General features: G+C 27.6%; 1 protein-coding gene and 1 long non-coding RNA gene across 2 annotated transcripts in view; one reads left to right on the forward strand and one right to left on the reverse strand.

Annotated features, from left to right (window-relative positions):
* LOC107443549 (uncharacterized) overlaps window positions 1-16503 on the forward strand; it is a 67578-nt gene extending 51075 nt beyond the window's left edge. The window contains 1 exon segment of the mRNA XM_087166729.1: window positions 12697-16503. Within this exon segment, the coding sequence (XP_087022855.1) occupies window positions 12697-13314 (618 nt within the window). The 3' untranslated portion in view covers window positions 13315-16503.
* Window positions 9933-11795, reverse strand: LOC147807636 (uncharacterized). Its single transcript, XR_015434538.1, has 2 exons — window positions 11488-11795; window positions 9933-10525 (listed from the first exon to the last, which is right to left on the reverse strand). It is a non-coding gene; the product is annotated as an uncharacterized LOC147807636 (long non-coding RNA).
* Window positions 16504-22134: the final 5631 nt, after the last annotated feature.

The raw sequence follows: 22134 nt of genomic DNA on the forward strand, positions 1-22134 counted from the left end.
TATCTCACATCTTTTATATATTTAATAAAGATGTGCGTGTAAAAAATACCGAAATAAACTATTACTGAACTGAAGTGTTTCTATCTATTGCTATAATATACATTGAAAAAAATACCTCTCTTGCTTGAATAGCAATGTATGGTGCATAAATATGTATGAGTTATAAAATGCTTTGATTCTATATAAGTCTTAAGCAACTTCTTAATTAAACGATACATTATCTTGGATTAGATATCATTCGATTCAGGGAAAACATTACTCCCTAAACATTATATCACTTGATTAGATATCAAATATGTTCCTCCCGTTTGCATTCTTTCCCTAAATTCTAGATGCGGAAATAAAACTCAACACCGAGGAGGCTGTTAACATAAAATATTCATATTGCACTTCATTCCCAACTTTTATAACAACGCTTTTCCTAAACTCTTTTTGCATTCAATTTCTCAGAAACGTAAAGCCATATATTAAAACTGCATTAGAAACCATAGATCTGTGAGTTGATTATGTTTCTGATATATTTAAGACTTCATTTCCGGCTAATTTTATACTTCGTGCAGTTTCGGCAACAGCAGTTACATACTTATAAAAATGGTCGAAATTACAGTTTTTTTTGCTACTTCAAGGTAGGATCTCGTCAAGGTTTAAGATCTCGCCAAATGTATAAGCAGTGAGCGAAAAAAAAAACATATCACCCTGAATAACTTTTGTTCTATTGATCGGATTGGAATAAAAACGTATGGAAAGAATTAAAAACGCTGTAAAAATGCGTTGTCGCATTTAAGGTCTCATTACATAGAGGAAGAGAAACAAACATAGTGATAGGAAGAGAAACTTCCAATACACCTTTCTCCTTATCTATTAAGGTAATTAAAAAAAGTTAATAAATGCAAATGATATTACTAAACGTTAAAAGAAAAATCTTAAATTAGCATATTATAAAAATAAAATTTATCGGAAAAGTGTCAACCCTTTTTCTCAGATCTGAGAGGGAACAAAAAAAGAGGAAGACCAACAAACTTCCAAAAAGAGGAATAAACTTCCAAAACTACACGGTAGAACAGTTTAATGAGAACGGGCGATACCGACCTCCCTTGGTCCTTAAGCAGGGAGATCAAAGTGTTCTCTCGACCACTTACTGACCGCAGCAACTGATGCTTCACTTCGGTGTTTAACTGCTAATCATGCAAATTCCAAGATGCGAACAAGAACCTGCTCTTTTGTGACAGATATAAACTAGCGAAAAATTTCAAAATCAGTTACTTTGTATCATCTTCGAAATCGTATATGCGATTTTCTGCAATGCAGTAAGAATGCTCTTTTAAGAAGGTAATAAGCTTCTTTTCACTACGGCTGTTGCTTGGCTGACCGCCTTTTTAATAAATAGAGGCATTTGATTGGTCGATTTCATCATCGTTTTCATCGTTATCTCTTCATCGTTTTGTCAGGTTTACTAGAATGGCGTTTTTAGCATTTTTGTTTGGCGCAATTTTAATAACGCGCATGCTCAGTTTGATAATTTATTCAAACCAATCTAAGTACTTCGTAGACAAAGAATATAGACGCTTGTATCCCCTCCTTTGCTCGTGTAACTCAAACAAAGACATAAAGATGGAAAGATCAATCACTGTACCAAACAGATGTCAGGGTATACTTTGACACTGGACACATCACTGGTCTCTATTTTTTTTTATTTGATTTTCATAAATTGTTATGATAAATAATAACATTCTGTCACTGTGCCAGAAAAATCTGATCACATTTTTTTTTAAAGATTTATAATTTGTAAATTTTAAATGAAAAAATTAATGTATTTTAAAAAATTGATTTTTATATTGTTCTGAAATTCAAATACTTGAAATAAATAAAAAAAAAAAAAAAAAAAACAATTTAAGTGCTTATAAAAAAATATATAAAAAATATAAAATAACTAAAAAAATTAATGAAATGATTAAAATAAAATAGAACAGTTTTATAAGCAATCTAAGCTGCCCAAAGCATTTAATTTCATGATGAACAATAAATTGGAAAATGTTAATAATTGCTGAGATAGAGTCTCATAATTGCCTGTTAGCGTTCAGTTAGTTAGTTATTAAAACTTATTCATGATATTCATTTGTGCGTAATCTAAATTCTAATTATTTTCATTCAAAAAGTCTTTCAAAATATAATTTTATTCCTGTATTTAAATTACAAGTAACTTTGATATCTGGGTTGCCTACAAAAATTCAAAAAAGTACAAAAAAAATTTAGAGCATTTCACAGCATTTACTATTTATCAAAGATGATAAAAAAAATTATTGATTATTAAAAAATAATTTTATTGCGATAATCAACATTAAGCTGGAAACCTATTACTATTAAGCAATTTAAAAGACTTTTTCGTGGTTTTCCTTCGCATGTAACACAAATTTGATTACTTTAACTTAATCTTCATTAAAATAAATTATTCTTATAACTTTCATGAATTTGATTGTATTCTGATACTTAAATTGTTAATTACTTTGATTTCTGAATTGGATTAAGCATAATAAGGGTGTTTCATTACATTCACAAAATAAAAAAGCTCACACTTTGATTTCTGGGTTGAGTTAATAAGAAGAGCTTTTCGTTCTGTTCAGAAAGATGGTACCCTATCTATTAAGGATAATAATAATGAAAAAATGTTTATTTATAATTTTACTCCTATACTTAAATTGCAAATTATTTTATTTTATATACCAATAGCAGCAATCTGAAAAACATTTTTGTCTGTTTTTCATAGCGTATAACGCGAAATTTGATAATTTTAATTTCAATTTAATCTTGATTATAATTAATTATTTTTACAACTTAATTGTTTATAAACTTAATTATTTATTAACTTAATTATTTTAACTTAATTAATTAAAATTAATTTATTAATTAATTTATCAATTAATTAAAATAATTAATTAACTTAATTATTTTAACTTAACTATAATTTATTTATAACTTAATTATTTTTATAAACATAATTATTTTTATAACGTAAATATGGTTTTATTCCGATACTAAAATAGCGAGTTACTTTGATTTTCGGTTAAAAACTACAAAAATTTGAAGAACATCTCGTTATAGTCACAAAGAAGTCTCTCAAAGATGCTGAAAAATGATTCATTATAAAAAAAATTCATTGCGATTACTGAACTTCTAAATGGAATCAAGCCATCTGAAAGATATTTTCGTGGTTTCCCTTCACGTATAATGCAAAATATGATTGTTTTCTCAAATTTTTATTCAAGCAAGGAAGAAAAATATTTATACCATTATTAACCACTCCAAAAACCAGAGTAAATGCTTTATTATAAAATTGATGCGTCCAGAATTTGGAATTATGATGAACTTGCCTGTATATTTTGATTCAATAAATTGATTTATTTTCTGCTTCCCTTCTTACCATTATTTTTTTTTTTTTTTTAAGTGAAAAATGATTCTTCTACATTACTGTTAGAAAATTTGACGGTTCATCAGGTTGTCTTTTGTCAACATCTGAAAATAAAATTCGAGCAAATAGTATTGTATTTGTAATGGCGAAAATATCCAAATGATAAAATAAACATGAACTTTTTTTACATTGTTAAAATTAAAAAACTTAAGTACTCGGGTTCCTATGATTTTATTATTTTACTAATAACTTATTCTAGTATGTTATATTGAAATATCTGATATATGTATTATGATTTTATTATTTTACTAATAACTTATTCTAGTATGTTATATTGAAATATCTGATATATGTTATATTGAAATATCTGATATATGTATTTTGAAATATCTGATATATGTATATTGAAATATCTGGAGAAAAAAAAATTTCTAACCAAATGTTCTTTGAGTCAGGAAGAGACAAAAAATACCTGTTGATTTTTTTGAAATATACTTTCTATCACAAACGCCTTAAAACTTTGTTATCGATAAAAATAATTTCAGATGATTTTAATCCTTCATCTCTTATTAACCTCGTTATATCATGCTTTTGATCAAAGTTCAGCAGCGTGTCTGCGTTCTTTCTCTCCTAAATATTAATTTGATCCCTACACACGTTTTTTATTCCATTACTTATAAGGATTCGTAAAATATATATTAACGGCCCGGATTAGAGAACAACTGAATTATCTTCTTCAAAAATGGCAGTTATTTAATTTAAATTTGATACTTTTGTGTGTGATCATATCTCAGTGTCAACCATATCGGTGTCACGTATCAATGACATCCAATAAAAATCTAACTGTCAATGAACTTATTAACTGAGGTGAAGGGATTAATTGAATGCTTAATAAAATAAGAGCTTTCTTTGATGATATGTTTTTTAAATTAGTGGTGAAATCGTCTAATAATTATTTTTAAAAATCGTTGCAAGAAAGGTTTGCAAGGGTATTTTTTTTTCAGACTCATGCGAGTTAATTCAAATCAAATAAATATACTATATGTACTCTCTTTATCTTTCTTCCGGATTCTAACGAATTAAAGAGTATTCATACTTATCAAGGTATTTTACAACAAAGTGCTAACATAGTACAAAGGTACATATAGTATTGATTTCTGTGCATAGATTTTTTTTTCCTTCTATATTTGCTTTCGGAAATTTAGCTGTATAATATTTTATACCCAGTTATGTAATTCTGTTGCGATCGTAATTTTTCTTAGAAAATTATTATTTAGATGATTAGTTGAATATTCATAAAGTTCGTTAAGAAGAGGTTTGAAAAAAAAGTAATCAATATCATGCGTAAATACTTTGGTTTTTTTTCCTTCTTTTTTTAATAATGTGTTACGTTTTCTTTTTTTAAATCATTCATTGCCACTTATTTAATTTAATTACATATAATTTCAAGATAAAAACATATCTCAGTTTTTACATAAGCATGTGAAAATCTAATATTTCATGCAGTCTTTCTGGTGGTTTGTGTTAGAGTGATAAATATTTGTTTCAAAACTATAATGTATGTTTCCGCAACTCTATCTCAGTACTATGACCCTTAGCAGTGAGTTCATTAACTAACATTATATTCAAATGTTCTGTAAATGAAATGAATATAATAATTTTAAAATCTAATATTTCATGCAGTCTTTCTGGTGGTTTGTGTCAGAGTGATAAATATTTGTTTCAAAACTATAATGTATGTTTCCGCAACTTTATCTCAGTACTATGACACTTAACAGTGAGTTCATTAACTAATATTATATTCAAATGATCTGTAAATGAAATGAATATACGTATATTGATTATCACTAAATGTCAAGTTTACTACTATGGATTGCAAATTCATTCAATTTCTTCTATTCTTTATGTAAGTCAATTTCATGAAATTTTGAGAAATTTTTTGTACTATTTAGAGATAAAAGAATTCTTTGCATGCATTCTGAGATGTATAAAGCAAGATTTTAGAAATGTTTAATTAATTTTTTTTAAGTACTTTGAAAACTCAGGTATTTGATAACTCCTTTAATATTTACGCGATTTCGTTATAAATTTGTTATATAGATAACTATTAATCTAACTAAGTAATAACTATTGTTATTTTAATTAAGTAAAGTTAATAAACTGTATACGATTGGAACAATCATTTGAGCAAAGCACAAAACGGGAATAAATTTAACTATTATAGGTTATATTCTCTAAAGAATAACTACCTCGTTTTTTTCCCACAAAAAATTTTCTGAATTTAAAAAAAAAATTTTTTTTTAAGAAAATAAGATCAATGCAGAAAAGATTATATAGACAATATATAATTGATTTTATTTTGAACTAATATTTATCTAACAGATAAATTTTATTTAGATATAAAAAAAAAGTTATAAGGATAGAATATCTCTTTCTAAAATTAGATATTCATGTAAATAAACTATTTCAGCTTAAAAATTGGCGTTTAACTTCTAAATTGAGTTAATATAAATGAACACATTAAGTTATATTTTTTAATCAAAGTAAAATAATATGTTTCTTAAAATTCAAGCAAATCTTTTTCGTGTATTATATGACCAAGTTTAATCATAATGCAAAACTGAAAATGTGTTTCTCTCATTATAAATATGTAAAGTCACACTTTAGGGCCAAATTAAATACTAAATAAAGAAATTAAAATCATTTTTTCTTTTTTAATTGTGTTGTTATGTCTTTCTGTTTTGTGCATATTCCATATAAATAAGAAAATATTGGTTGCAGATAAGACATTAATGTATAATTTATTCAAAATAATTCATAAAGTAATCAAGAAGGATAAAATAAAATTATCAAGATCTCTGGAGAAGTTTAATTTTTATTACAGCATTGATTGTTATACCATGTGTTCATTTATTAGTTCAATAATGGATCAGTAAAAACTTATTGCAACATTTCACATATTTCAATAGCAGTTTTGACAACAGTAGAGATTTCTTTCCTCTACTATGTTAAATATAAGTTTAATCTGCGTAATTTAATCTACACAAATAATCAAATGAAGGCTATTAAATCAATTAACCAGTATGTTTTGGAAAGCTAATTATATTGCTTTAAATTCTGATTTTAATTATAAAATCAGAATGTGAGATATATAACTTGCAACATTTTAATATTTCAACAGATTTTTTCTGACAAAATTGTTATAAGTCGGAACAAATTAGATTTGACAATAAAATTCAGTATCATCCTCTTACATGTCATATTTTGCTGGCATTTCAGTATTTCTTTTTCTCTTTGAAAGATAGAACAAGTTTATGTTACATTGGAAGTAAGATAATTTTCAATTTTTTATAGGTTCGAAGTATATTAAAAACGAAAAATAGGTAATGGTTGTAAATAAGTTTTTGCTAATTTGGTTGGCTATAGTAATGGAGATAAACTATCCTGTTCAGTTCTTGCTAAATAGCCATCTAGGTCCTTAAGAAGTTAAACATGTGGCAGCAAAACTAAAAAGAAGTATTTTATTATGTGTATATTCACCACAACATTCAATATTTAATTTCAAAAACTTGTAAATTCGTGGTAACGAAATGTGTGATTTTTCAAATTCTAATTTTAACTTTATAATTACGACACTAATGCTACAGTTTTCTTAATTTATTAAGGACAATATAAGTCCTGTTAAAATATTAAGATACAGACTACTACAAGCATAAAAACTTAATTTTTCTAAATGAAATTTCAAATTTAAGAAAATAAATAAAAAGAGTTTCAAATCTTTGAAAAAATTAAAATTCGCCAAAAATTGACGTCTATGTCCTGAAGGTTCTAGTAAATTGCAGAGTAAATTTTATTTAGTTTGCCGTTGTAGATTATTTAGAGATTTGCAAGTTTTTATTGGAGTTTTACTAATTTTAATTGAATTTAATTTTAGTAGAGAAAATAATGTTCCACTGCTCATACATTCTAAAAGAAAAAATAGTGGCACTAAATAAAAATGGAAAATCCATCACAGAAATTAGTTGGGTATTGAATATGTCGTATTATACAGCTAGAACATGGCATTTGAGGCAAATAAATTGTATTTTTAAGTTGAAAATTCGTAATTTAAAGATTTATATATTTCGAAATAAATTCCTTATTACTTAAGTGTATTAAATTGTAATCAGCATCTGATTTTATTTTTAAATTTTTCATGTATTGTTGCAAAAAAAAATTAGTTTCTCAAAACTATTTGCATTATTAACTCTTTAAACGAACCCTCTATTTTTTTGTAAATTTATGTTAAACTACATTTCAGATTTTTTTGTAAAATAAAAGTTCATGGAGCCTATTATTTTTTATAGTTTGCCTAAAAGTAATTTGGTTTTTAAGACCTATGATGAGTTGTAAAATTTTACCTACAGTAAAGTATTGACCATTCAGTACTTATAAAAAACCGAATTAAAATTATGAATAATTTATAAACAAACGGATAAATATCCAAATATGCAAAAAAAATTTTTTTTTATTCAGAGAAACTACGTTTCTGTGTCCGATTTCGAAACTTAATAGTTAGCACTAAATAATTTTCATATATGAGGTCACCCTCAGGAACCATTAAGATTGACACTTAGTATGTGAAAATCAGATCATTAGAACGAAAGTTATTGAGGGTGGTTATGAGGGAAAGTTATTATTATTATAATTATTTTTTTTTTTTTTTTGGTCCACTGTACAATGCTAACATGAATTCGCAGATATTCAATTGTTAATAGTTTTAGTAGTTCCTGTACTCAAGTGAAAAAAGAAATATTTCTTAAAAATGTGTTTTCTTTCTCACAAAAGAGAGAATAAAATTGCCTAAATATAGAAAATCGTTAAGTTGTAGCAAAATACGAGGATTTTCTTTTGAGAAACAGTAGAGTATGATGGGAGTAGTGAGGTAAGAGATTTTTCTATATTCCTCTCACACATCGAATATGCTATCAATTTAAGAGTAATTGTCTCTAATACTGGAAGTAGATTAATATCGTACTTGAGAGCTATGAAGACTTCGTAGTTCATTTTGTTATTTATTTTGTTTCATGAAATTTCTTCAATATTTTTATAGATAAATAGTAATTTTTCTCCCTATTAATTTCAACAAAATTTTAAAATCACAAAAATTTCGGGACATCTATGGAAATGTTTAATAATTAAGAATACTTTCTTTATCTTATTTTTTTAAAGGAAATTAAGGATTACTTTGAGCCCTGATTATGTACTACTATAAAGCAGTTACATGTTTTGGTGCATGAAATGTTCTGTTATAATTTAATTTTCATAGTGTATTTCAATTATGATTACTTTTATAAAACTTAATTTAATTAGTTATGAAGTTAAGCTTTTAAGTATATTTAGAAAAATTCAATTTATGTTTAAAAGTAGTATTCCTCTTCATTTTATAAATTTTTTTTTAGTAAACACAAAGAGAAAAAAAAAAGGAAGAGAGAGAGACTAAGTCAGTAGAAAAATCATTTATTTATTATAAAATGAAAACAATTTAGACATACATTTGGATCAAAAATACCACAGCTACCTACATTATAAGAAAAATCCAGTACATTTTACAAATTAAATAAATAAAATTTTTAGTCTATGAACAAAATGTAAAATTCTTCTTTTACAGGAGCTCTTTAAAAGCAGTTAAGATAAATAAAATACCAAAAGTAATACTTTTCGATGTGAGTGACAGTCATACATTTCATTCATAATTCTAAATATTTATTAGGCGCCTATTTAACTTTTGAAAGTTTTAGATTACAAGATATAAATATGATAGGCATGCTACAAAAATTTGAAAACAAAATGACAAAAATTTGACAACAGTTTAGAACAATCATGTTTGAAATTACAAAAGTGCTGGTATTTCTTTTTAATGTTAAGACACTTTATGTAATAAAATGAAACAAAACATTCTAAAATACTATTTATATTGCAATACCAGAGCCATTATAGGGGTAGAGGAAAGCAGAGCCATATGACTAGATCTCAATGATTTTACACTGAGATCAGGGTAAACTCGAAAAAAAAATTGTTTTTTTTTCATTGCTTTTTATAACAAATCAACTCTAGTTATTAAGTTTATAATAGAATAATATTTATATTTCCATCACTTCTATATTCTGCGCTTTAAAATTTTTTAATTAACTTTTTTAAAAACATTTATTATTAGAAGAGAGAGATAATGTACTAAGGTGTTGAGTTAATCAATCACAATATAAAAAAAAGGATGATATAAAAAATGCTACTATATACTTTATTAACTCAAATTTACCCAAGTACTATTAACTATATCATTAAAACAAATTAAAATGTTCAAAACATTATTTTAATCAACATTACTTTCAAGTAGTCAAAATGTATACTAGTCCAATCAGCTTTCTTCATAACATTCATTTGGGTCACCTAGAATTATCTATTTCTGTACTGAGGGACCAAAACTGGATTTTCAACAAGACTGACCTGGCAGTCGTAACAATACTCAGGTCAGAACTGTGAAAAATTCAGTCAATGCAGGAGCCTTATTTCCACATGTAACTGATGATGATGACAACCTAGAACAAAACTAAAAGCATTGCAACTGAATATACATAACACGAAGCACAATTTGTGTTACAATACAACTTGTGCTTTTCAATATTATTCTAAATTTTAAAAATATCACTTATAGTAGTAATGTTATCATAGCAGCATCAAACAAATAATAAAATATGTAAACAGAGAACTTTAACACATGTAAACTAAGTTTTAAAACCAACAATATAATAAAATGGGAATCAATATTTTTATTTGAATATCATTTAAGCATATTCATGCAAAAAAAGTTGATAATTTTATTGGGTATTTTAAAATCACGGTGCAAAATATTATTAATTTAACCTTTTCCTCATACGAAATTTAAAAGTGGTTTCCTTCCAACCTTGTATTATTAAAGTTATAACTCATTTGTCACTCCTTTTTCCTTTCAAATAACATTCAATACACAGAAGTAATTTAACAAATTACACATAACTCCCACTTCAGACATACAGGCACACTGAGGTTGTTGAAGGAGCTTTAAAATAATGCGTTTTATGAGTTGATAAGAAAGTCAACCTATAACAAAACAACACATCATTACATTACAATTGTTACATATTTGTGCTTCCTATCAACCATCAAAATTTTATTCTACTCCTTTCGTATTATTCCAAACTATAATATCAATTTTCAAAATGTCACTTATAGTAATGTTTAATAAGCAGAATCTCACAAATAATAAGAAATGTAAACTATATATAATATATTAACTCTAATTTACCCTAGTACTATTAACTACATCATTAAAACAAATTAAAATGTATACTAATCCAATCAGTTTTCTTCATAACATTCATTTGGTTCACCTAGATTTCTATTTCTGTAGGTACTGAAGGATCAAAACTGGATTTTCAACAAGACTGACCTGGTAGTCGTGACAATACTCAGGTCAGAACTGTGAGAAATTCAGTAAATGCAGGAGCCTTATTTCCATATGTAACTGATGATGATAACAACCTAGAAGCATTGCAACTGAATATACAAATCACGAAGCACAATTTGTGTTACAATACAACTTGTGCTTTTCAATATTATTCTAAATTTTAAAAAAATCATTTATAGTAGTAATGTAATCATAGAAGCATCAAACAAATAATAAAATATGTAAACAGAGAACTTTAACACATGTAAACTAATTTTTAAAACCAACAATGAAAAAAATGTGAATCAATATTTTTATTTTAATACCACTAAAGCATATTCATACAAGAAAAGTTGATAATTTTAATGCGTACCTTAAAATCACGGTGCAAAATATTATTAATTTAACCTTTTACTCATAAGAAACAAAAAAGTGGTTTCCATCCAACCTTGTTTTATTACAGTTATAACTTATTTGTCATTCATATTTCCTTTCAAATAATATTCAATACACACACACACACAAAAATAATCTTTATAATTAACAACAAAAATTCTTGCTTTAAATAAAAACACAGATCCGACAATAATGCTAAGAAAAGTGATGAAAATGATACCTGCAATATGCAATGCTAGCCAGTAAAAATGTCGACACCAAGAGCTATTTTATATTAATTCAGCAAGCGCTGCAATACTAATGTCCAGTATCTAGAAATCACTTTGCATGAATAAAAATATTGTAGTAAAAAATATGTATTTCCTAGCGTATTCGTTACATCTTTCCAGCTCAAACATTTTCGCCATTTTCAATCACGTTCAAAAAGCGGGCATCCAAGCAGTTGGCGATAGATTTCGTTTGGCAATCACCCATTTCACCAGATCGCCAAAGTTTAGGGTTATAAGAGGGCGGTCAGCCAAGACAGTGCGTTTCAGGGCATAAGAATTTCCAATTTTCTGGAGATCAGGTGAGTAGAAATAAGCAACCAATAACGTAAATAACTTTCACGGCCTATCGAATTACGCACCATATTGTGGAAAAATTCCTTACTGAGATGAACTAAGTTATAACAGACTATCTCACTTATACTGAGGAAGACTTTTATTAACTCCATTTGTGTAATGGAAGGCTTTATTAAATTGTTTAGTCTTTATCCATTACGGAATGTCCTATTTAAATTTCAAAGACATATTCGTTCAAGGGTAGGAGAGGTAATAAAACTCTCTTACGTATACTCAACTATATAAACCTGCATATTATAAAACCCTGCCAATATAAAGTAAATTGCTTTCATTGTAATGGAAAAAATATAGAAAGTGCTTTTAAAAGGTTATATCCATGCAGATCTTATTCATATATTATCTTTATACAAAAAATAAATGTGGAGGGAAAGGATAAAAAAAAATATTTTCTTCGGAACAGACAGTAAACAGATTATGTTTCCTGAATGATTTATATTATTATTAAGCTATTCATGCAGTGTGTGTTAAATGCTTCCTGACAGAAGGAAGAATTATTGAAGACAATATAATTTTATGTGACAGTAACATTCTATGTTAGAACACTATCAGCAAATAGTGTCTGTGTAATGTGTGTCATAGTGGTAATGATGTTCTAACACACAAATAATATCATACAAAGAAATTTAATGTTTGTAGTTTATGTACTTATGAGTTTCCAAGTATAGTTAATAAGTAGTTTCTTAGTACACTGGCAATGTATGTGAAATAATTTTCTAAAGCAAACAAGAGTGGCCAATAGTTAATACTTTTTTATATTAGCTTGAAATTTATTTCTTGCAGTACATGTAATCAGAATTTTTCATTAAATTGTTGAAATTTTTCTGCTTTTAGTTGAGATACTTAGCTTATGCAGCATGGGCGAAAAATGTTTTTCTCAGAGAAGTCAGCTTATTGAACATAGTGTTATTCATCCTGTAAGAAAAGCTTATTCTTGTAGTATATGCAATAAAAGTTTTTCATGTATAGGTAATCTAACTTCTCACTTTCGTACTCATACTGGTGATAAACCGTATTCTTGTAGTGTATGTGATAAGAGATTCTCACGAAGAGATGCACTTATTCGACACAGTCCTGTTCACACTGGTGAGAAACCTTATCGTTGTAGTGTATGTAATAAGAATTTTTCAAATAGAAGTACACTGATTGGCCACCAACGTGTTCATACTGGTGAGAAACCATTTTCTTGTAGTATATGCAATAAGAGTTTTTCAGGAAGAAGTGTACTGACTATACACAGGCGTGCTCATACTGGGGAGAAACCTTTTTCATGTAGTATTTGTAATAAGAGTTTTTCAGAGAGAGGTGCACTGACTATACACGGTCGTGTTCATACTGGTGAGAAACCGTATTCTTGTAGTGTATGTAATAAGAGTTTTTCACACAAAAGTAGTCTGACTAAACACATTCTTGCTCACGCTGTTTAGAAGCTATATTCTTATATTTGTAAAGATAATATGTTACATAAGGACTGTCCAGGTAATCGCACTTGTATTCATACCTGTGAAAAACTTCATTTTGTAGCATATGTAAAAAGAGTTCTTTTCAAAAGGCTGATTTCTGTTTGTATTCACATTGGTGAGGAAACCTTTTTGCTGTAGCGTAATGTAATAAGAGTTTTTATCTCAAAAATGTTCTCTAACTTAACATAATCTTATTCAGAAAAATGATTCGCCATATTTTAGAAGTATATTTTGAAGGAGTTTTCAATAATACTGATCATTACCATTAGAGTTCATACTTGTGAGGTATGTTATTCTAGCAATATATGCAATAAGTGTTTCTCAACAAGAACTAATCTTACTAATCCAGTGTTTTCATTACAGAAAAATAATGGGAGAGAATTTCTCACCCTTTCTCAAAAACAGGGTGAGATTTCAAAAAAATAAAATAACACGAATATTTCTAATAAAGAAAAGAATAAGAAAAGGAATATTTCTTTAATTATAATACATTTTTAACATCTTCTAATTTCCAAACCATTGAATATTTTTGCTGCATCATCATATGGAAAATGTTCTATATCTACATTTTCAGCAGCAATTCTCATTGGGTTGCCCAAATGCTCATCAGTCAATCTGTTACAATATTTTGTTTTAATTCGGTTTTGGGTGGTAAATGACCTTGCAACAGATGCTGAACTATTCGAAATGACTAATTAAATTTGTAGCATTGTGCACACACTTTCCTATCCTCTACATCTGCCAGCATAGGCTTCTCAATTATTTCTGTTTTAGTGTGAAGTCCGTTGAAGTTATTTCCATGTTCTTACTTCTTGTTAGATCTTCCAGCTTAGTTTTCGCAGACTTCAACTTTTACAAATTGCTGCAAATTGTCGGTGAGGGAACCTTATTATAAAGGACTTATTTTTTTTCAACACTTGTCGTAGCTGTTTTCATGTTTTTTTCAAAATGGCGTAAGAAGAAATTTTTTCCAAAATTCGAGAGATTCGTGCATTTTAAAATTGAAATATAGAGAGCGCAAATTGCTCACGTTAAACATTTTTGATGCGAGAAAGGAAAAAAATGCCCTGTAGTGAAAACATTTCTAATCATAGATTTATTGATCCTAGTGAGAAACATTATTCTTGTCGTATATGTCCAAAGAGATTTTCCTTTAACTTATCATATTCCGACTTGTACTGGTGTAAGTTATGATTTATTGCAGCACGTTTCAGTATAGATTTTCACTGTGTATTAAAATGACTGAACACTGTCTTCTCTAGACAGTCATTCTGTTTTGTATTTATTCATGAGCAATGCCTTTAAAATAAACTTTAATATAGAAAAGTTAAGAATTTAAATTTAAAAAAAAAAGCTTTACAAACACATTTTATTGGAACTTGGATGCTGGATAACATTACTTAACCACCAGCTATACTGGTCAAAATCATAAATTGTTATTTATTCTCTCACCATTAGTGTCCTAAGTTGAAGGTAATATTCGGTATTTTTCCCGAAAAATTGAAATAGCAATTTTATATGAAAATATCATGCAGCTTCATTTACTTAATGAATCCTTTGTAGCACACATTGTATAATTAAAAATTTTTTATATTTTTTGCTATTATTTTAAATTCTGATTAGTTACAAAACAAAATTTAACAGCCCTTGATTATAACAAAATAATTTATATTATAATTAAAGGGGAGAAGATTTAAGGTGTTAAAAGTAAATTTGATTTTATTGCAATCATGAAAGCTTTAGAGAAAGTGGTAAAGATTGCTTCATAAAATCTATTTCTTGTTTTTCAATCCATAGATTTTCCACTTGTTCACTATTTTTGAAATCTCACTTTAATGTAAACAAAAATATTGCTTTTATAAATATTATGTCAGTCATTTAAAGTTTTAGTTATCATAAATTTTTTAAATCGCATTTGAACGTTTTTGAACCTATATTCTATCAAACTTATGAAGAATGCAAAAGATTACTCAAACTGTTAAAAAATAATCAAAATTAGTAAATCAGAATTCAGTTTTTTTTAATTCCAAAAACTATTTAAATAAATAATTAAGTTTAATAAATAAATATGCAAATGTTTTTAATGTGCCATTTTAAGTAGCTGCCCAGTTCATGAATATTCCTTAAATAACTTTTTTGTTGTAAAGTCTTTATGTATAAGTGTCGGATATTAATTTGTAGTTCTTTTCTTATAATGGTTTAGCAAATTTTCAATATTTTGTTATAAATATTTCTATTTTTCTATATACGGTTGAAATAAAAGGCACTTTATTTAATTTTATACTCATACTTAGGGCCCTATAAATTATGCGGAAATTTTTTTAAAATTATGTGGCTAGTATGCAGCGATTTTTAAAAATTATGCGGCAAGGATGCGGTGTCTGTTAAAAATTATGTTTGCAGGTTGCGAATGATCCAGAAAACAATTGAAACTGGAAAAAAAATCTCTTAAAAAAGTTCAACTTTCTTTACTGTTTTAATATAAAAAAATTTCAATGAATACAGTAAAGATTTCAACTAAATTACCTTCTTATGTATTGTACATCCATTTTCTACATCAGAACAATTATTAAAGTTTATTAAAATGGAGAGAAGTTAGTCCAGAAGCTGCGTTTTCTTTCAAACTCTGTCTTTGTTTTGTAAAATTTGGCCGTAGCAGGATACAGCTCTTTCACAATCTATTGAATTAGGAAGCACTGAGAGCACTTGTTTTCCTTTTTTTGTAAGTTCTGGAAATCTCTCTGAGACTGCCTCTGAATTCCAGAATCTAATTAAGTCCTGGTTTGAACATTCTTTTACATATTCTTTGTAAACAGCATACTCGAGTTTTATATCTTGACCACTCATTCCTGGAATATTCTTGAATACATCGTCGTCCTCAATATTGAGGTTGACTATTTGTTCTGGATCGAAAACTCGAGCAGCTTTCATGAAGTTTAAGGCAGGTTGACTAAACTTGGGCCCGCGTTTTTTGAATACGTCTAGTTCTGGAGAGTAGTAAGTATTCAACATAGCAATTGTTTTGCGAAACACTTCTTGAAGAAATACGTTGCATGAATCTTTTCGTGAGTATGATGCCTGAAAATTGCATCGAAGTTTAGACCGCAGATCAAAAATCTTATTGTAAGCTTTGTGAATAGATACACCACATGTTTCGAAAAAGAGAAGAGTATCCATTAATATCTGAGCATGTTCTGCAATGAACTGAAAGTCTTTGCAAAAGTACTTGCTTTCCACCAAAACTTTGCACTGATTGAGACAAGCAGTGTCAGGAGTAAGGTTTATTTCACTGCTAAAAAATTCTATGTAAGCAGAAGATGATGGTGACCTATTGAAGATGATGGCGACTGATTAGAAGCTATGTGCCGGGGGGGGGGGGAGATTCTTGGAAAGATCTGACCAAAAAGATTCTTGGAATTGAAAAAGAAGATATACTTCAATTGAAAAAAATTGCTTACGGAGAAATTTATCAGGTAAACGAATACATTTTGCTGAAAAATAAAAATTATACAGATATGCTGCGATTACGCGGAAAATTGTAAATTATGCGGATAATTGTGAATTATGCGGATTTCGGCATCTTCGCATAATTTATAGGACCCTACTCATACTGTATATTATGACATAGTGGATACAGAAATAAAGTTTCGAAAAATTGTCAGATGTTTTTTAAAATTTATTATTTTTAGTACAATTACCATATTTTTTACAAAATATTTCTATTTTTTTTTGTTTACCTTCAATTAAAATAAAATGACTTTACTTTAAAATTGCATTTGCAAGTTTCTTAATGAAATAAGTTTTAAAAATTTGTAACAGACATTCGATAAAATTTATTTCTTATTTTTTTAAAATTTATTGAAAGCAAATTAGTGTTGTAGCAATTATAATAAAGTATAATAAGTGATTAACCCTACTTTTTGCGTAAAGTAAGGATGTTTAACTGTTTTTAACAATCACGTTTCTATAGTTGAATAACCTAGTGTTTTTTGTGTATGTGGAAACTTGAACTGAGTACTATTTCAGTGTACCTGTCCACGAAGCGGACACTTCACTCTTTCATCTGTGATTGTGCCCGTGGGCACCTGTAATAATGACGTTGTAAGTATGTAAAAAAATATCGTCACAAAATATATAGTTTTTTTGTTACTCATTGTCATGTTCATTATGGTGTGAGTTTTGTACTTTATGTCAAATAAGAATACTCAGCATTATGAAAAAAATTAAATTTATAAGGCTAAATAATAAAAAAAAAATTTTGTATGAAATAAAATATTTTCATAAAATAGCATTTTTGTTCACAGTCGTGCTTATTTTGGTGTGATTTATTGTAGATTATGCATCATACACAACGCATTATGAAAAATCGAATAATCTAACTGTTGTACTGATGAGTATTGTATTTTTAACCAGTTTAGTTAATTGTGGCATCTAGTGGCAGACTTATACAGTCAATGTATGTAGTAACCCATGACAACAGTTATTAACTGCTATTATTAATCGTTTTAGGTTTACCTGGTATGTGCTTAAAAACTTACTTTTGCTTTTCGATTTGTTGAATAGTTATTTTCAATCTTTGTGGATTGTAAAATAATTATAAATCGTACTTAAATTACCATAGTTCTGAATATAATTATCAAAAGTATTGAGTACTAGCCGCCTTTAGCTGCCAGCAAGATCACATTTCAGAATTATTTTGTACAACATACATTATCCTATAATATGAAAGTGTCTCTTCCATTACCCTATAATGGAAGAGACACTTTCTGTTCTTGTATTTTTTTTAAATTTCTGAAAAAAATTTACTGGGATGATTATTTTGTAGTTTAGAGGTGTTTAGATCATGCAATTTCTCATACTTATTAGTAAAATTCAAAGCTTTCACAGGTTGAAGGGACGGGCAATAAATTACAGACATATTTTTGAACACCCCATGACATGAATATATGGCAGTGATTACTCTATTTGTATACTTTCAATAGTTGAATTAAATTTCGTAAACCAGCTTAAATATTTGTAAAAATAAGAAATTTTATAAAAAAAAAAAAAAAACTTTGTGCATTTTTTGGTTAAAACTTCTAAAATATTCAACAACATTTTCAGAACAATTTTCAATTGATAACAAAATTATTATTTTAAAATAAAATTCGTTAAAAATTATGCAAGAAGTTTTTGAAGTAGTTCTTTTCACATACGCAAAAAAAAGAAACATTAATTTTTTTTTTATGAAATGTCATGTATGAATCGTATTTAGTGACCAATGAATATCTTGAGTATTTAAAAAGTTTTTAGCAAGTTTCTGATCAGTTTTTGTATTTTTTCGTAGAAAGCTTTGAATTATAATGTGTTTTCCACAAATTTTATTCTGTACTAGTATTAAATGAGATATACATATTTAAAATGACATCGGCATTCTGGGCATCATCCTCCATAATAATATGTTTTCTTTCTTTATATCATCACATTTCGGTGTACAGGCGACTGTTATAAGGTATCAATTGTTGTTAAATTTCGTCGTATAACGCAAAAAGAAGTTTGTTGAAAACCCATCATCATTTAGAGCTTTCTTTTTAAAAAATACAAACACTAAATAGAATATTTCTAGAAACTTCGTGAATATTCAAGATATTTAAATCGGAGTTATAGCCCATGACGACAAAATAAATTAACAGTTTTTTTTATAAATATGGCCATACTCTTATAAATATTTATGTTGGGTTTACGAAATTTTATGCAATAATTACTAATTACCAACAAAGTAATCGATGCAAGTTACAAGCTTATTGCTGTATTTTCTAGTACAGTGTTTTCAAAAATATTTGTTTTCGTTTGTAATTTATTGCCGGAATTTCAAATACCTGAAAGCTGTAAAATTTATTGATCAGTATAAGAAATTGCATTACCTTAAAATATCTGAAATTATTCGCGATCGCAACACTCGAATACGCCATCTGGGGAGAGACCGGTTTCATGCTTTTAGCCCTTCTCCCTTCCCTCTCCTCCTCTTTTCAGTTGTATAGGAATGTACTACGATAATTTCCCTTTTCTTAATATTTTTCCTTTTTATGCAATAAAAATATTTTTTAAAATTTCTATGATACTTTTCTTTAGAACTAAGTTTAATGTAGTTTTCAGTTCCATATAGTTTTTTAAGTTAAAAGATTTTAATCTATGTGAAAATCAAGAGAGAAACTAACGTACTTCCTTCCTCTATGACTTTCCACAGGCTAATGGGGAAAGCATGTGAAATGTTGCCATAGGAAAAGAGTTCTGCTCTACGCCACCTGCAGCCCATTTCGATCGCCAATAGAATTAACATAAATGTTTCGTGAGAAATTTATAAAAAAAAGTCAAAAATCGAAAGTGTTTCTTCCATTATTGTAGATCAGTGTTTCCCAAACTTATGACCTTTGTGTACCCTTTCTAAATGTTTTGTAACGCTGTGTACCACTAATTAAAAAAAATGAATGTATTTTTTACTATAAAATAATTGCACAAGTTAAAAATCACAACTGGTTGTTGATACCACTAATTATTAACTGTTAACTCTGCAAAAAATAGCCAATAGAAAAATACGTAATCGTAAAATTTCATTTTCAAATAAAATTTTTTGAAATTTTCGTTTGTTGCAAGATGTTTCGCTTAATAACGCGTACCCCCGCTAAACTATTCCCGTACCCCTGGGGGTACGCGTACCACACTTTGGGGAACACTGTTGTAGATAGTGGAATAAGCTTGAAGGGTAACGAAGCCGAATACACTTCTTCTAGCAATCCTTTATCCCTTCAGAACCAAATTTAAGTTTAGCGGATTCCTAAGCTATTGAAGTTAATGGGGCCCTTATTTGTTCAACTCCATTTTCAATACACTAATAGCAAACTTTCGTAATTTTTTTATTGTTAATTATATAACTACAATTTGTGTTATTAACAAAAGAATTTAAAAATATTGCTTGGCTATCGAAAATATCTCACTATATTAAAAAAGATTATACAGACCGCCGTAGTTTTGAGTGATCAACTTAGTTCTGCTGCACAGAAATTATGAGAGTGATAATTTTCAAATTACACAATGCGTGTAGAAAAATGCACATGGGGTATAAAGAAATTTTTGAAAAAAATAATTACATTAGATTATTAGTTTATGCAATGACAAACTTGAAATTTGACATACTAAAAGGGCCATTTTTGTTTATGAACGTAGCCAGAGCTTTTTATTTAATTTTTAATTTTTTAAAAGTATTGATTAAGATTTTCTTTTCTTTTTGTTGTTCTTGGGGCTTGGTTGTTTACCTTAATTTACCGCCCACAGCAGAAAGTACTCCCACCCTGAGTGCATAATAATACTCTCTTGATGCTGTACAGTCCGCAAAAAAAAAAAGATATCACCCTGAATAACTTTTGTTCTAATGATCGGATTTTCACGATCTAAGTGTCAATCTTAATGGTTCCCGGGGGTGACCTCAAATATGCTAATTAATTAGTGCTAACTATTAATTAAGTTACGAAATCAGACACAAAAACGTACTTTCTCTGAATAAACATGTATTTTTTTTTACATATTTGGATTCCTGACCTTCAAAATAGGGGGGGTAGACAAAATTTCGAAAAAAATGGGTTGTAAATTAGGTGGCAATAAGGATTTATATATCTGGCGATGGTTTAAAAATATGCCAAATTACCTCGCCATAGAAGGGGAAATAATTTATAACAACCATAAAGAAACTGAATGAATGACAAGATGGGAAAAGATAGTGCTTCTCGTTGCTAAGCAACCAAAAGAATTTTTCGCGTTGCTTTCTGGGCTTTTTTTTTTTTTTTTTTTTAAATCTCTTTTAAAAAGGAAATTTAAATAAATTAATAAATTATTTTTGATTCTCCAAGATTACAGAATCTTTGAATTTTTATCTGACATTATTTTTTTTTTTAAAGCTGTTTTAATGTAATTTGTATGACAGTTTTGAATTAAAACCAAATTTTCATAAGTTATCATAAATTTATGAAGAGTTGTAGGGTTAAATGCTTTTGCCCCTCACTTCGAGTTTCTTAGGAAAGGAAAAAAAAAAGCGATCAAGCAAAGGTGGACCTGAAAAAAGATAGCTATTCTGATGCATAATCGCAAAATTTTATAGAAATCACGGTATTTATTTTCGATAAAATTGTAAAACTTAATAAATGTTATATGGCATTTTAAAAGCATTTTGATATATATATATATATATATATATATATATATATATATATATATATATATATATATATATATATATATATATCATAATAAATAAAAACAAAAAAAAACACGAAGAAAATTACGAAAAATAATAAGTTTTATTTATTGCGCATAAGCTGCAAGTAAATAGAACTCATAAAATAAGTTCAAAATGTAGAAAAAACTTGGGAAAAATTACAGAACAATAAAAAGGGGGGGAAAATAATAATAAAAAATAAAACTGCAAGAAACCGGAAAAAAAATTCCGAAAAAAGGAAAAAAAATTTCTAAAAATATCCGGAAAATAAAAGATATAATCTTTTCATCAGCTTACACGATTATATCAGCAAAAAAATAGCACTTTCTATTTTTGTATCAATATAGCCAAAGTAAAATATATCAATGCAATAGTTTGAGAAGCACTCAAAAAAATTTTACAAAAAAATTACAAATGTAATGGAACACAATAAGTAAAAATATCAAGCGAAATCAGAAAATTAAGTATAAAGAAGAAACAGAATAAAACATGAAACGAAATCTATAAAGCGAGCTGCGAATTCAAATGAACTTATT

The sequence above is a fragment of the Parasteatoda tepidariorum genome, chromosome 6 (assembly GCF_982258835.1).
Source record: "Parasteatoda tepidariorum strain Cologne lab strain chromosome 6, Ptep-v5.0, whole genome shotgun sequence".
Lineage (NCBI taxonomy): Eukaryota > Metazoa > Arthropoda > Arachnida > Araneae > Theridiidae > Parasteatoda > Parasteatoda tepidariorum.